The 18,255-nt window shown below is 39.2% G+C and overlaps 1 protein-coding gene across 5 annotated transcripts in view; it reads left to right on the forward strand.

Annotated features, from left to right (window-relative positions):
• LOC121908811 (cadherin-6-like) overlaps positions 1-18,255 on the forward strand; it is an 80,381-nt gene that overhangs the window by 59,841 nt on the left and 2,285 nt on the right. For 2 of the 5 annotated variants that reach the window (XM_042429107.1, XM_042429105.1), the window contains 4 exons: positions 1,109-1,245; positions 3,229-3,350; positions 6,991-7,108; positions 12,674-12,925. In XM_042429107.1, coding sequence (XP_042285041.1) covers positions 1,109-1,245; positions 3,229-3,350; positions 6,991-7,108; positions 12,674-12,925 — 629 coding nt within the window. Of the gene's footprint in view, positions 1-1,108; positions 1,246-3,228; positions 3,351-6,990; positions 7,109-9,801; positions 11,231-12,454; positions 12,563-12,673; positions 12,926-18,255 lie in introns of those variants that run through there. The other 3 variants (XM_042429108.1, XM_042429109.1, XM_042429110.1) reach the window with 3 other exon arrangements.

The raw sequence follows: 18,255 nt of genomic DNA on the forward strand, positions 1-18,255 counted from the left end.
GTAAGCTTTAGAGATGTGGGTAGGTTTATTTTTGAACTGGTAGGCTATCATCTCCAACTCCATACTAAACTCACAGACAGATGGTATTGTCCAATACAGTGTGTCCCCCATATGCTTTCACCACTACTGAAATTTCACATTGTACATAATAATCACAACAAACACAAACCACACGCACTTTCTCTGCTTGGAGCAGCTGACTGGAGCAAGTGGGTAGAGAATGGGAACATGTACAGCCTCTCCTCTCTAGATGAACCAGGTGAAGTGAAAGAATTATTGACTTCTACACTCGTTACTGTAAGTGCAATAAAACTTTTGTGAGCAAAAAGCCAATAAGTACTTTATCAAACCACCTGTTCAACAAGCATAAACATGTAGAAAAGAGATATTTTCAACTGCTTTGCCCCAATGTCCCATCCACCAGCAGTATGTGTTACACAACCACAGTACTGGTTAGGCTAATAGCGAATAACATCAAATTTTCTTGGGGGAGAACCCCCAAACCCCCGACTGTGTTAAGACATTTCACTTTTGACATTTATTACAATAACACTTATCTAGACCTCCAGAGCCCTTCTGGCGTCAAAAGCTCCAGTAAATTATTACACACATGACTCTATGGACATGGATAAACGTAGCTGGAACAAATCTAAGCCAGTTTTAACTTATTCCACTGCCAGTGTGTGCAAATATGGGTCCCGGCTTCATGGGCTCTGTGGGGTATTCAGAATTTTGTTCTCTTCCGTTTCATCTGACCACAGGACTAGTGGAACACTTTACACTATAAAACCCTGTGGGAAGCAATAAAAACAGCTTCACACAGCAGTTTAGACCCTAAGTAATGCAACATTTATGAGATCACATTGTTCTTTCAACAGATTTAAAGACTTAAACATGTCTGCAATAACTCTACAGTCTACCACATCCCTTTTGACTGGGCTCTATCATCATGCACTCTCCTCCATCATAGATTCAGAGAAATCAATTATTCTGCCTGCTGCTGTGAATCCCTGGTGGGGCTGCAGAGGCACAAGGGGCGCTTAAGTTCATCCCACCCACTGGCTTAACTTAGCACTTTCTCACCCTCTCGTTGTTTGGCTTGTTACAGGTACTCTATTGACCGGCGCACAGACATGGACCGGCTGTTCAATGTCCATCCAGGGAATGGATCTGTCTTCCTGCTCAAAAGCCTGGACAGAGAGGAGACTGCCTGGCATAATATTTCAATCATCGCCACTGAGTTCAGTAAGTCTAGCAGGGGCCTGGACTATTTGCAGACATGATGTGATATATTGATGTAGACCACAAATGTATGGAGCCAGACAGAGTGTCTGGTACCACAACAAATCAGTCAGTCACGGAGGAGAATTCAGTGACAAGACATAATACCACTAAAGATAGTATCCAGGACCGGCTGAGTGGGAAACGGTAAAGGGTTGATTCACACAAATGACAAAAATAATTTCAACAGCAACTTGTCTTTCCTGAAACAATGTCCTGCTTACACTGGATAATCCATGGACCTCGACATGAACTATTTTCACTAAAATTACTTTCTCCAGAGGAAATAGTTCCTATGAAATCTGTTCATAGTGATGTCTCTTGATTACCAAAGTAAAAGGGATGCCTAAGGGAAAGAAATATACTTGTTGAGTTTCATGCATTCCATGCAACTACATTGTATTCGGAAATGGTATAATGCATTTTTTGGGGGACTATTTTCAGCAACAGATTAATCCACATCTGGTGCTTGAGTGAGTATTTCTGGCAGCGGGATGGTGTGTGTGTGTGTGTGTGTGGGATTGAGCCAAAATAAACTACAGTATGTGTGTTCATGATAATGAAGGAACATGTCACCCAGTATAACATCTGTGGCACAGAGGAATAAGATATATCAGGCACTGATAGACACAACATACTTGTTAGTAGATCAACTTGTTGCTGATTTTTGTCTTCATATTTTGATTGAAAAATACAGAATATCCCCAATTTCAAGATTCCAAAATAAGATGTAACTTGAAAGTTTGTCAAATTTTTGGTCATTTAATTTGTGAAAATGTACAAATTCCTATCCATACATACAAGAGATAGTGAGATAGTATTTATCTCAGTAAAAGTTACAAAATCAGATCATTAATTTGAGATCTTACTAGGATTCTACTGTCTGTTTGAACTGTTATGACAAATGATCTGTCCATAGAGGTACATGAACACAATAGATCCACAGCAATTCTCTACTTCAGTATCATAAAGAGAGGAGGAAGTAATCAAACCAGGGGCACCTCTGAGACACTTTGATCGTAATGCTCCTGCCTCTATATCCTAATGACAAACCAAATGTATGGAGCAGAGGGAGAGACAGTAAAGCTAATGCTGGACAATGTAAAGAAAAAAGAAAGATCAGTGTAAAGAAAAGAAACATAAATATGTCATTAACTGGCATTAGGTGTGGTGGAAACAGCTACCCTCAGAAAAATAAACTACTAACATGAAGCAGCATGACCCATCTGTACCATTTTATATCTATAAATCTGTTGGTGGTTAATGGGAAACAGAAAGCAGCCTTGTGTATTCCCAGAATCTCTTTGAAGCCTAAAATAGAAAAGGAAGATAAATAATCCCCACCCAACTCAATATATATATATATAGATACAGTTATGGCTTTATTTTAATTATTGAATTTGTTGGGTTTTCTTTTTTTTAGTTTTAGTTTTCATTATATCAAATAACCTCAGCTTCCACAAACAATTTGATTCAGACACTAGTGTGAAATGGAAACATGATTGGTTTCCCAGCTTCAACTGAGACATGCTGTGAAAATTACAGAACTCTACAAACTAACTACTCAGACACAGACTCACAAAATGTGGCTAATGTGTATGAATTCTCTCATGAAAAGCTAATTTGTTTTCTTTCATGTTTTCATATTTTATATTTAATTTGAGTGAGTTGAGAGGTTAAAGAGACAGCTTGTGAGCAGAAGGGAAATAATGGAAAATATTGTTAATGGAAATTGGATGGCAACACTCTACACTAACTTCCTCCTTCATCAGTGATTGACAAGGGGCTTTTAAGCAAGGCACTGAGCTGCTCAGTGGGAGCTTTCAGTACCATCACAGTGAAAGGCTGAGCTTGTTCTGGATAGCTCATAGTCTGAATGTGTACACTGGAAGTAAAGCAGCGTGTTAAGTTTTGAAGCATGAACCCTTTCCTGTGTTTACCTTCCAGATAATCCTCGTCAGAGCAGCCATGTTCCAGTCTACGTCCGCCTGCTGGACATCAATGACAACGCTCCTACCTTTGCCACTGTGTATGAAACCTTCGTCTGTGAGAGGACCAAGGCTGGTCAGGTACAAGCTCTTTATCGCTTTATGCTTTTGCAAAGAAATAATTTATTGAATCCATGTATCAAATCTAGATCCTTTTAAATCTCTTATCAAATCCATTTATGTTGAGTCTAATTTTTGTAGTAAGTTACAAAAGATTCAACTGATACCTGAATTTTGTTGGCTAAAAGGTGGACGCAATAACCTAACTAATGTTCACAACCAGCTATAACCTGAAAAGGTTCAGTGGCCCTGAGGGTCAAAACACAACACACTTCACAAAAAGGAAAAGGTAAGGACGACAATTCTTCTTTGTGATTGGACAGAACTCAAGTCAATCAAGATTGGTCAGTGATAGCCTACTATAGGAAGTAAACTGCCACGGATGCACTGACTGGCAGTGAATGTATAGTAGGGTGCTACTGGGCCTTTGTCTTCATTGAAAATGCTATCAAGAGAACCTGGCTGCAGACAAGTTGATGTAAACCAGAGGTTCCCAGACCCTGGTCCACAGACCAGAACATTTAGTACCGAACTACTAGGGAACCATGTGATTCAGTAATGTAAAACCCAAATTAACAATTAACAACAGATATTACGTCAATGTCCTCAATAGTAGCTACGGTCTTGCCAGGTTCTTATAAACAGAGGTAGACAGGCCTCTTCAGAAATACATAGGTTGCTCACACAGACACATACAAATATATAGAAATACAGTACTCATACATGCATAAAGTGGCAAATTACTGTTCATAATGGAAGTGGTCTGTGACATTATTTCAGTGTGCAACACTGAACTTGAACAACCTCCAATACAGAATTTGCTCTGACTCTTCAGCCTGCCTGGAGCGGGTGGCACTGTAGTTATTGTGCAGTGATGTGCTTTTATGAATCACTTATGGGACATGCCAAGTGCAAGGGGCTAAACTGAGCTGGTAATCCCCTTTTATGAATAGAAAAACATAGCATTTGCATGGAATCATCCGGCACCACCACACTGACCTTTGTACTGGGTTTGATAAATATAGGCCAACATGTCTGCTGGTTTTATTTAAATATTTTTAGTACATCACTGCAATCTGAAAAAAATCTGAAAATCTTCTACATGAATCAGGAACATTTTGTTTTTCATGGCTTGGAGGGTTTTTTAAAGACTTTTTTGCATGGACAACTGACAGTATTGATGTTGAAAGTATTGATATTGATGATTTTTAATTGCCATTCTCCTCAAGCAGCCTAATATACTGACTTCACTGTACAATCAAAATGACTTTGACTTTTGAATATTGACTACTTTATTAACCAAAAGTCTGAATTTGAATGCTTCAAACAGCACTTAATGTAATTGTAGTCTGCTGTAAAACCACTTGATATGATTCATCACATACTGTATGAGATTCAACTAATATGATTAAAGCGCACAAGCTTATTCATACACACATAATGTATACATACTCCTCCAGCTGTAAAGCTGATTGGCTGTGAGCTCGGTTTCTTCTTTTGTGGTGGCTGATGAGCTGATCTGTCATGGACGCTGACAGGAGCTTTCACACATCCAGTAAATAGGGTTTTACTCACACACACACACACACACACATACACACAAGACAAATACTTGTAGATCATGCATCTAATATCATGCAACAATTAATAGGATAAAAACACAAATCTGTATCTTAACACACACACACACACACACATACACACAACAGGTTAAATATAACACAAAACACAATTAGGTGCAACTACAATACACTGACGCCACACGCACACACACCCAGCATCATCTTGACATTCTTCAGTATGGTGGCTTGCTGCCATCGGTCCCCTCACATCCCTGTCATCCTGCCACCCTTTCATCCTTTAATTCCTCTGCCCTTTCATCTGTCCATCAGTGTTAATCATCTGTATTTGTTCACTGGATATCCTCTGCTGCTTCCCTCAGGCTCTGGATTTGTTCAGTGTATGTGTGCATGTGCACGTGTGTGTGTTATTGGCACAGATCTTTTTTTAAAGCCTTTAATCCCTCAGCTAGTGTCTCCCATTCAATTAAATAAGGCTGTAGTTAAAAAGTATAAACAAAAAATGTATAGTCACCAGCTGAGAAATGACAAGAATATACACCTCAACAGGGTTCGACAATACCTCGTCACCCAGTGCCCCTGCAGTGCATGTGCAATTGTATTTGATTTGATATTAAATTATTATTATATTATACATTTCTTTTGAGCTGTGGAACAAGCTAAAACACAACAGTGACATACTGTCACCTTATAAAGATGTTATGAAAATAAATAAGAATGTTGCACAGGGCTGGCTTTGAAACTCAATACAACCAAAATGCATCCATAGCATTGAGTAGCAAAAAGTATTGAAAGTTGGCATAGATTCTTCAACACGTTCACTTATTCTTTGATCAGATATCACCTGACTTTGAACTGTATTTTATACTATACTATGTTTATTTAACACTGGTAGTAGGTTGGCATATCTTCTTAAATGAAAAAAGGGTTAAAACCTGTTCAAATTCCAGACCAAGTACTGTTTCCATCAATATTGATACCCATGTCTAATGTTGCCTTTTTTAATCTCAGAAAACATATTGGCTTTACTAGCTTTTCATTTTTATATTTGTTTCATTGTCATGTGTGTTTATTTAATTTTTGAAGCTCATATTCCACGTGTTGTTCATGTTTCCTGAATTTAAATCCATCCAATACCCTAAAATCCATTGAGATCTGTTTTCAGCATTTGTTGGCTTAAAGCAATTCCACACCCAAAATCTATCTTTGGAGTATGAGGCTCTTACCCCCTGTAGACTTGAAAGCTAACTGTAAAAAGTTTGTAGTGTGCTTCTTCACAGAGTACAGCAGCTGTGCTCAGCTTGAAGTCAGTCAGTTACAATGGATCCCAATGGATTACACAGTGAGAAATGAGTATCAAAAACACCCACAAAGCTTCTCCAACCATTGCTGCAGCATAATCCACTTCTCATGCTGTCAATCCATAGACTCAGTGTGATCCATAAACTCATTGTTTGGCTAACATAGAACTAAATACACTGCTTCACATCCTGCCGTCACACTTCTCAAAACTCCACTGGAAGCAGGCTATTTGGTCACATTTCACAAAGGGATAATAGGAAATTAGAATATAAAAAGAAAATATCACTTATGGTTACATAACCATATCCAACTAATAATTGTGCATAATAGAAACCTGTTAAGTATGATGACAGGAAAAAGAAGAGTATTGATTAATAGTACTGTTATATTGTGTGAAACAGCAGCAGACAAACTTGGAAATGCATAATATAAGTAAATCAGAAATCTGTCATATATAGAGTATGTATGTATGTTTGCATTGGATTGGTTGTTGGTGTTCATAATTTAGTAAACCCAGTTATTACAGTGTAATATATTATTTTAGGAGTTGTTTTGTGTACAGAAATATCGGTGGCTTATTTAGCAGAGACCAGTGATCCTGATAATATGCAAACTGCTCCGTTGGCAACTTCACAATACATTCTGAACAGGACAGAGTGTGTACTGCCACTGTGAAGGAAACCTCTAACACTGCCAGTCTTTTTCCACTTATTGACTGCTCTTAATTCACTTAACTCCTTTGGGACATTCAAGTTAATTAATGTTGGTGTCTCTGACAGCGGATCCAGACAGTGAGTGCTGTTGATGCCGATGAGCCGTCAACAGGACACAAGTTTTTCTTCAGCCTCGCTCCTGAGGGGACCCACCGCAGTAACTTCACTGTTCGAGACAATGGAGGTAGGCAACACCTAGAGGTACAATGTTGGCCCAGTTGACTGTAATTTGATTTAAGTGCATTTAATTTATTCTGTAAATGATATGGAGTATAAAACAGAGACATTTACTGAATGTGAACTGCTTCAAGTCAAGTCAAGTCAGTTTTATTTATAAAGTGCCAAATCACAACATAAGTTATTTCAGGGCACTTTTCACATAGAACAGGTCTAGACCGTACTCTTTATTTTAAAGCGACACAACATTCCCCCATGAGCAGCACTTGGCAACAGCAACAAGGAAAAACTCCCCTTTAACGGGAAGAAACCTCGAGCAGAACCAGGCTCTAGGTGGGCGGCCATCTGCCATGACTGGTTGGGTGTAGAGATAAAGAGGGGGACACAGAGAAGCACAGCAACAACAATAATAGCTATAATAATAATAGACATATGACTAATAATAATATCAGCAGCAGTGAGTATCAAGCTGCACATCCATCAGTCCATAGCCAAAGGTGCTGCGAGATGAGAAAGCACAAAACTACTGGGAAAATGCCAAGCTAGTAACATGCATTAATTGGACATGAATGCGTACAGATGGAGAGGGGGAGGAGGAGAGAGGAGCTCAGTGCATCATGGGAAGTCCCCCAGCAGTGTAGGCCTATAGCAGAAGGGGCTGTTTTAAGGCAAGCCTCGCCGGCCCTAACTATAAACTTTATCAAAAAGGAAAGTTTTAAGCCTACTCTTAAACAAACAGAGGGTGTCTGCCTCCCGGACCGAATCTGGAAGATGGTTCCACAGGAGAGGAGCCTGATAGCTGAAGGCTCTGCCTCACATTATACTTTTAAAGACTGTAGGAAGCACCAGTAAGCCTGCATTCTGGGAGCGCAGTTTTCTAGTGGGATTATACGGTACTATGAGCTCTTTAAGATATAATGATGCCTGACCATTAAGGGCTTTGTAGGTGAGGAGAACTTTTTTAAATTCTATTGTGTATTTTACAGGGAGCCAGTGCAGAGAAGCTAAAATGAAAGAAATATGATATCTTTTTCTAGTTTTTGTCAGAACACGTACAGCTGCATTCTGGACCAGCTGGAGAGTCTTCAGAGACTTGTTAGGGCAGACTGATAATAAGGAATTGTAATAATCCAGCCTAGAAGTAACAAATGCGTGGACTAGTTTTTTCTGCATCTTTCTTAGACAGGATGTGCCTGATTTTTGCAATATTATGTAGGTGAAAAAAGGCAGTCCTCGAAATTTGTTTTATGTGGGAATTAAAGGACATATCCTGATCAAAGATAACTCCCAGATTCCTTACAGTGGTGCTGGAGGCCAGGGTAATGCCATGTAGAGTAGCTATATCATTAGATAATGTGTTTCTAAGGTGTTTAGGGCCAAACACAATAACTCAGTTTTGTCTGAGTCTGATTAGTTTCATCTGGCTTCATTGATAGATATAATTGGGTATCATCTGCATAACAATGAAAGTATGGAATGTTTCCTAATAATATTACCTAAAGGAAGCATATATAAGGTGAATAGTATTGGTCCAAGCACAGAATCTTGTGGAACTCCTTGTCTAACATTTGTGTACATAGAGGATTCATCGTTAACATGTTCAAACTGAAATCAGTCTGACAAATATGACTTAAACCTGCTCAATGCAGGGAAGGTTAGATATATATATCTATAGGTGGCTAAAATGCCTGAATCAAGAGGAGGCTTTCTAAGAAGAGGTTTAATTACTTTAAAGGACTGTGGTACATAGCCTGTTACTAAAGACAAATTGATCATATCTAGTAATGAAGTGCCAACGGAGGATAAGACTTCCTTAAGCAGCCTAGTTGGGATGGGGTCTAAGAGAGAGGTTGATTGTTTAGATGAAGAAATCATTGAAGTTAGTTCAGGAAGGTCAACTGGAGAAAAACAATCTAAATATATGTCAGGTTTTGAAGCTGTTTCTAAGGTTTCTGTTTTTGTGGATAAATTGATGCCTGTTCAGGGCGGGAGATCATGGATTTTGTCTGTAATTGTTAGAATTTTATCATGAAAGAAGCTCATGAAGTCGTTACTGTTGAGAGCTATAGAAATACATGGATCAATAGAGTTATGACTCTTTGTCAGCCTGGCAGAAGTACTAAAAATGAAACCTGGGGCTGTTTTTATTCTCCTCTATTAATGATGAGTAATAGTTGGCTCTTGCATTACAGAGGGCCTTCCTGTATTTTTTAAGACTATCTTGCCAGACTCAGCGAGATTCTTCCAGTTTGGTGGAAAACCATATCCTTTCAAGTTTTAACGATGTTTGCTTTAATTTGCGGGGAGCTAACCTGTTATGTTTTATTGTCTTCTTTTGTAAAGGGGTGATGGAGTAGAGTGTCATTTGCAATGAGCCTGCGGCACTATCAACAAGATGATCTATTTGGGAGGGACTAAAGTTAGCATAAGAGTCCTCTGTTGTATTGAAACATGGCATTGAATTCAGTGCTACTTGAATTGCTTCCTTAGCTACAGCACTATCAGATAGATATCCAGAGAAGACATTTTTGTCTAATTGCAGTCAGTTAGCAGCTAGATAGCTAATTAGCTGCTCAACTGCAGCACATTAAACAGCATGTAAACATACCTGCAGATGTCACTACGGGCCCGCTAGATGCTGGTTTGGTCGTTGCTCTTCAAAATCCCTGTTCGCGACGCACTGTCTGTCCATGACCTGTACTTATAGCATTATAGCTTATAGTTTGTTTACTTTGTCTTAAATGAGACATTAAATTCTGCAATTAATCTGCGGTTCACATGCGTGCCAAACTGTGGGGGGGCGATCCGTACGGATCACAGATCAACTACGATCCGTTACACCACTACTAACTATAGTAGCTAACAATTGGTTTTCCATGGTGCAGAGCCTCGCCTCCAACACTGCAAATAAACTACATTTATTATATGTGCCATTATCACTAAAGGAGGCAGAGGAATAGCTAAACATGACACACCAAGCAAGAGAGCAGGAGCGTGAGAGGGAGAGGGAGAAGCCATCACTAACTGCTAAGCTAAATTAGCTGCTAAGCTAACTGCTGAGCTAAAGTAACTAGCAACTGTGGGATAAGTGAGAAAGTCACTAAAAGAAGGAGAGAGCTAACAGTGTTTGAGCAGAACAAACGTAAGTTTAAATGTGCGGTGGGTAATTATCCGCAGTAATGAAGAATATAACAAAATTAACTGAGTTGAGAGCAGCCAAAATGCTGTCAGTAAACACAGCCAGCCACCAGAAATGAGACAATACCCTTACTGCAGCCCGTCAGCAACACGTCAGCACCCAGTAGTGGGAGTAAGAATGTACTAGCTGACGAAGAAACAAGAACATTTAAACAAGTAATCATGCTCAAGCTACTTGTGACTCATATAGGGCTGGGTAATATGGCAAACACGTTTATCCCAATTTATTATACATCAATATACAGCATATTGCAACCTAAATTAGGTCAATATTTCTATTGAGTGTCCTACATTCCCCGGTAGTGAGAATCAGTGAAACATGACTAAGAATTGTCTGAGCTGCAAGCAGTAAATTTACATAAGTCATTCAGAACATTAAGATAAACAGAAATCTTCAATCTTGTCAGTATAAATACTGATAAGTGTTATAAATGGTGTGTATTAGGCAGCAGGGGAAGGACCAAAATGCAGCCTATAGAGGTAAGCAGGGACAGTTCAGTGAGTTTATCGTCATAAGTGAAGATACAGAAGCTCACAGGCATGGGTGGCAAGTCTCAACAGTAGTAACATTAAATCCTTAGAGTTGCAGGGATGAAATACAGAAAAGTCCAGACAGGCTGACAAGCAGGTGCAGATATGGTACAGGTCCACTGAAAACAGAAGCTCAAAAAGCACTAACAAAAAGCAACATGACAACAACAATAAACTGACAAAAGAACAAAGGCTCTGGTCTGGTATATGAAGTAAGTGGCTGATAAAGGAATGAGTTGCAGGTGAGGAGTGGGCGGAGTAGGCCAGGTAACTGCAGAACTGATGAGAAGTGGGAACAGGTGTGTAGATAGGGAAAGGAGGGAAAGTCCGAGAGCATCTGTTGGGCAGCTTGAGGATGGCAGCTCTGGGGAGCTGGAAGAAAATACATAGCCTTGGAGAAGTGAGCAGGGGCTAGAGACAGAGAGCAATGCAGAGGGCTGAGGATGAGAGTGTGGTTGCAGAGGAGTACTGAGGAGCAGATTGTGACAGATAAATCCCAGAGTGTGAAATGAGTGTGGACAGTAACACTTTATTTTATAGCTCCATTATTTCCTATTAATTTCTAAGTTTTCTGTGAAGAACTGTAGGATATGGTAGAAAAAAAGAAAAAGGGACAATACTGACAAAGTTTTGAGACAGTTACTTTAATTAGTTCCTTCAGTCAGAGACACTTACGTCAGTGAATTAACCAATTATAGCAAATGGTTATACTGTAAGATTCATTGGAAAAAGCTCTTCTTTGTGAGGGGTTTCTGAAAGGATGCAAGCAGCGATGAGAATTCTGCTCAGAGAAATAATCCTCTAATAAACATACAGTACATGAACATTAATCTCAGTCAGATCAACAATATGAAATACCACACAAGGGGGAGGAGGTTGGGTGGTGGAGAGCTGCAGCAGCAGACAGTGTTGGCAAGAGCGTAATCAGCAGAGTGAACTGAGATGGTGTCAGGTTACACCTGCAGGAGCGTGATTGCATGTTACCATCCACACAGCTGTGGATGAGTCAGTGATTGTGAAGCATATTGAAACCAGCTGAGACCAATCCGCTGAAACAAGCACATCTTCAGTGCTCTGCCTGAACTAATGCTATGCTCCATTTGTGTTGAGTTCAGAAGCAGTAGATTTCCAGAGGAATTTCATAGAAAATGTTTCAGCAGTGTCCAGTTGAACACTGACTCTGTTTTATCTATAGTCAGTGGCAAATGACATGATTCCTCTATTTTGCCATCTATTATGTAGCTAAAGTTCACTTCCATCACAGTACCTTGTTTCCTTGTTTATCCACAACAGTTCTTTCCACATAATGTTGCTTTTGATGTTGAGCTGTGGCTATATTTACAGAATTTAATTTTACTCTTAAGGAATACTGGAAGGCATCTCTTTTGTCTTTCTATCTAGTTTTTGAAATGAAACCAATAGCATGTGGAGGGTTTGGCTAACTCAAAAAACCCTGCTGCATATTGTTTTAAAGAAGTGGGCTGTCCAGTACTGCCATATGGAACAGGATATATGAAACAGAAACACGATTGTGCTTTTTCAGGAAATGTACCACCAGTATATCCTTTTCCTTCATTTTCATATCTGGAAATTGTCTTTACTGAGATGTATTTCTTTCGCCCAGCCCTGCTTTCAAAGATAGAAAACAGATTCATCCTCAAACTGTGTCTCCTCAGTGAGGACGAATGACTGAATCCCACCTTGTTGCACCCACATTTCTTTTTCAAACCTGGTAATGAAGTGATTTTTTTATTCTCACCTCTGCTGTGTGACAAAGTGTGAGACACACTGTGAACTGCTGGTGTGCTACATGGATCTTCTAACTGAACTTTATTCAACCCAGATAACACCGCCGGCATCCTGACACGTCGAGCCAGCTACAGCCGCCTTCACCAGAGCATCTACCTGGTTCCTGTGGTGATCACCGATGGCGACTACCCCATGCAGAGCAGCACCGGGACCCTCACTGTGCGGGTGTGCACCTGTGACCATGAAGGCAACATGGAGCTGTGTAACGCTGAGGCTTTGAGCAGCTCTCCTGGCCTCAGTACCGGAGCACTCATTGCCATCCTCCTGTGTGCCATCATACTGCTGAGTAAGTATGCGAGAATGTGTGTGTGTGTGCGTATTATTATCCAACACTGGCCTTTTATTAAGAAAGAAAGAAAACATCCTTATATCTGCAGATAAGGACACTCAAGAAGGTAAGTAGAGTAAAAATACATAATGCTGTACAGGGATAGTGCAGGTTGCAGTAGTAGATGGTAGATAATGGGCTGTATTTGTACAGTAATGTTATGACTGCACTGAAATGACATAGACATGTGCTTTTTCTGGAGCTCTCAGGGGATGGAGTTTGATCAGTTTAAAAAAAAAAGGGGATGATGGAGTTTTCATGTCATATTTGCATATGCTATATGGAATTTTAAAACTAAAAAATCCATTATGAACCACATGTCAACAATAACCAAATCTCATATACATAGTATCTTTATGTTTCAGTTGTTTTTCTTGTGAAGCAACTTCATGTCAATCTAACAATGCCATATAAAATGCTTCTTTTATAAATGTCATCATATACTAAATAAATTGAACAGAACCTTAACACCCATATCCCCTTCCCTCCCTCATTAGGAGTGCTGTTAATGACTTCTAATATGAAAAATCCATCTCAATCTTTGCCACATTTTGTCAAATACTTTAAGCTTATCATCGAGGATACTGCAGATGCAACATGTTGAAAATGTCCAAGAGGAAAAAAGAAACTGTACAACTTGGGAGAAACTTAGATTTTAAGACATCGACCACATGTTTGAAGACTTGAAGATACTGTCAGCTGAGCCTCTGCTGTTGTACTAGAACACCAGTACAAACAGTAGTTTTTTTTCTTTTCAGTTCCATAAAATCAGTCAAACAATACTAACTTTTTCTACTCTGTCACCATGAAAGTCCTGGTCCCCCTTTACACAAGGAATGGAGCTCACTGGCTTGTACAAGATGCTACAAAACACACTCAAAAGTCTGTGCGTTAAGGCCAAGCCATCAATTTTTCATCAGAAAGAATAAAAAAGAAAGCCAACAGTGATGAAGAGAAATATTGTTTTAAGGAACAATGCACATTCATAAACGCAATTTAAAAAAAAAGAAAAAAAAAAAGCCACTGTAGAAAATGATGAAAAAATATTTTGCACAAAATCAAACAGCATAAAAACAATTTTGACAGAAATGAAATGTGTGCACACAGCATGTAACATGTATGATCATGCATCTGTTTGCTCAGTGCAGTGGTTCCACTTGTACAGCATCGTAAAACGCTAGCGACCGTCGTGCTTTCTCATTTGATCTAATGGAAAACAATGTTGATTCAGAGCTCCAGTCTGCCGCTGCTGCTCGTCAGAATCAAACCTCATATGGAAATGAATGCATCTCATCTACCACCACATATCCACTTATCCTCTTATTCATGCAATGGTCACAGTCTAGTGGGCTGCTGGGAAAATGAATACATATTTATGCCGCTGAATGTGCAGTCATTGCAGGCTTAGTGGACACACACACACACACACAGCAACACACAGAGATGTATGGAGACACACACATGAGGTAGGCAGGGCTGTAATGTAGTGTCCACACTTACATGAGTGCAGAGAGATGAGAGCAGCCAGCCATCAACAGCCACCACTCTCTCTCTTTCTCACACACACACACACAATCAAATTCACACACACACCCCAAGCAAGTTTACATTTACCGTAATAACTCTTTCATAACCCAGTTAAAGCAACACTCTTGTCTGTAGACGTTGTCATGCAAAGGCCTTAATCAGATTATTTTAATCAGACAAATGTTATAATCAGAACAAGCACACTCCACTTCAACACAGATTTCTGCTCAGTGTTTTATTTATCAGGGTATGTAAACAAGGGCAGATTCAAAACATTCATGATTCAATTGAATATGTAAAACTAATGTCACAACTTAATCATCATTCCTGAAACATCCCTATCATTTCCCTTTCAAAGATCCCCTTCAGACATGTCTTAACACATATAAAAACACTTTGATTTGAATAATATTGTGTATCTGATGTGGGTTTTTTTTTTCCACAAAAAAGTTCAATTACCTCGTTAAAGTCCTTAAAATGACATCTCGCTCCATGGAAACCAGAATCTATAAATATGCAAATATTGTTCATTTCAAAAGCTTAACTGCCTTACACAAGATGTCTTCAACTGTAAAGTCCATTTTCAGTGTTTGTGTGCTGGAGGCTTCAAGTTTCCACATCACACTTGTGTAAGTTGAATACTGGACCACGCCTAGCTTCCAGGCTAGTTTTAATGTCAGTTGAACTGCTGCTCATAACTCAGCTACAACAGCTCTTCTTCTTAGATATTACAGCAAAGAGTGCAGACAGGTCCATCATACTCATCTATAGTTGATGTGATTACAAGTCCTGTGCGCTTATAACATGAACCAAATACAAAAATACATCAACTTTTCAACTAATGCTTGCAGCAAAGGGGGGAAAAAAATCAGTGTGATCGCACCCTAACAGCCAATCCATACTGAAAGTGTTTTTGGAAGTGTTTTTGAGCATCTCACAGCACAGATGTGCTTCCATTTTATTAAATGTATCAAGGATGCACGTCTCACGGAGACGTTTTTTTAATCTATTTTTTAGTCTATTTCTGTCATGTTTAGTGAAGCATAATCTGCACAGACAGCTGTTTAAATCACACAAATATCCCTCTGTATATGTGTTTTGACCTTATTAACCAACCTGGCCTCACAATCTGCCTGACTTTATACTTTCTTTTTTTTTATTGTGCTTTAGTAGAGTTCTTTGACTCAGCGGCGACTTTCAAATTGTGTGCAGTGCATACACCAAAGTCCAATTTTACATGCAGGTGATACGTCAATTTGTTGGTTAGGTTTAGGCACAAGAACCACTTGGTTAGGGTTAGGGTTATGTCCCAACGTGACACTAACAATCTCTGGTTAAAATGCCCAACGTGACATTAAGGATGTCTGGTTGGTGGTCTCCAACAGTGTTCTCCTGCTGCTTTTGCAACTTTTCACCAACAATTTATCTAGTCATCCACCCAACCCACCTCCTTCTAATAAGCCAAAAATCACCTTATAAAATAAAATAAAGTCACATGATATTGACGTCACTTCCCGGGGAAGGATTGGCGTATCACCCGCACACAAATGTGCACTGCACGCAATTTAAAAGTGTAAAGTTGTGTTATTTGTACGCAGATTGAAGAGACTGGGCTTGTATTACCTGTATCTACATGGATTGATCAAGGCTCCCAGTCTGTGAGCTCATCTGTTTCAGTACAGGCAGATTCCTTTCACTCACTACGGTGGGCAGGGAAATAAGATCAATGAATCAATACATACAAACACTGTCGATTTCTTCCCATGGAGCCAACATGAAAACTATTTTGGTTCAGTAAATTTCTGCTGTCAGTCAGCCTGGTGAAGGCAGGTTAGCCAGCTGCTGGTGCAGAACGGATAGAACACACTTATGCACTGCTCACGTCTAGCTTCCTATGTGGATTCCCATTAAGAAAACTGCCTTTAAGAAAATGTGTGATAATACATGTAGACAGAAAATATATTCAGACATGTTTATAACTGAAAGAAGAGCAAATAGTGAAGCCAGTTCTCAGTCTGGTTCCTCAGAGAAAATTCTTTGTGTTGAACTGTATTTAACATGTTAATCAAAACAGCCTTAAGCTGCAGTATTTCAGTAGCACTGATATAACTATGAATGTATTCATCATCCCTTCAACCATTTCTTTTCTGTTAATCCATCTTCGTCTCTATCTCCTCTGTACATACAGCAACTGCCTATCTATCTGATTTTTTTTTTTTTTTTGCTCTGTCTCTCTGTATCTACTTTCACTTCTTCTAATTCTTTCAGCATCTGATATTCTCTCCTTCACATCACAGCTCACGTTCTCCTGCTCCTTTGCAGACATTTCATGCTGTGATCTTTGGTGCTTCCGTGTATGCATTATCAGTTATTTCAGTTCCCTGACCTTAACTCCGCCTCTGCTCTTTCTTGTTGCTCTTACTTGATTTAAATTCAAACTGGCCTGCATGAGTTTAGCCAATCAAATGTTCTGCATGATTATTTATGACTGAGCCCTCTGAAATCAAAGGCTGCTGCCCTTACTGTCTGCCGGGCGGTGCAGCCTTCATGTTTGTACAGGAAGAATAGTTGCTGCCCTGGTAGCAACTAATGTGGATCCAAATAAACAAATATAGTCATCTTTCCTTTTTAGTAGTCATGACATTATATAGTTGGAGTTTAAAGCTGCTATAATAAATGTTTTTATTTTAATAGTGGATCAAATGACTTGAAACGTGAAAGGTGACAGAGAATTATCATGTGACTCTTGAGGTCCCCTCAGCTCTACAGAGCATTTTAGTCTCTCATCGGTGCTTCCAGCAGTAGCAGGCAGCTGTTTTCAGTGAAAAAGCTCTGATGAACCAAACAGCAGGCAGACAGTTAGTGACTTACTGGTGAACTTAGTTAAGCATTTAGCAGCTCTCTGGAGTTAGTGGAGACTAAAACAGAGCTAAAAAAAAAAAGAGTGAATATTGGACTTAAATATGTCAAGTGGACAGCAACATTGCTCCGAATGAATGATATTGTTACTATCTGTCTGTTGTATATGAGAATATACAACTGCTGAAATGATAATATGCTAATGTTGTGTTTACAGCTTGTTGTGCTGCCCAACTGGCCCAAAAAACAAATGAATGCAGGATTAAAGGATAATACTGGTTCATTGGGTCTCGTTTCATACTTTTAGTCATTATTTCTGATAGTAATAGTAATAGTTCTTATAGTAATAATAACATCGCAAACACCAAGTTAATTGATAAGCTCTGGGAACAAAGTGACATCACTAAAAAGAAATTTGAATTCAAGCGGTACGACGAACAGACTTTTAAATCCGACTTATTTGGTTAAGAAATCGAAGTTCACAGAAGTCCTTTCATTGTACTTATGGTTCATTCACACATACAGACTCAAATACCTTGAGATGCAACAACATGTCATCTATTGTTGATTGAACACTGTAAAATGTGGAGAAAGGTACAACTCAATGCAAATGTCTTCTTATGGGAGTGACTTCCTAAGACCAAATCAAATAAATCAAATACTCTCAGTGTAAATGTTGTGCTTGATGTACCATGCACACATGCTTCAGGGATGCTGTCACATCGTGCAGTGTGGTGGTACATCCAAATAAAGTGGTTGGCTTGTTTATAACCTGTCTGCTTCTTGCCACATTTGACGTCATTGTACTGCTGTGGCTGTGTTCCCAGAATTCAGTAACGAAATTGTTGAAAACAATGTTATCATAGCTGATAGAAAAGAATCCAAACAAACCAAAATAGGAC

Source organism: Thunnus maccoyii, chromosome 12, assembly GCF_910596095.1.
Source record: "Thunnus maccoyii chromosome 12, fThuMac1.1, whole genome shotgun sequence".
Lineage (NCBI taxonomy): Eukaryota > Metazoa > Chordata > Actinopteri > Scombriformes > Scombridae > Thunnus > Thunnus maccoyii.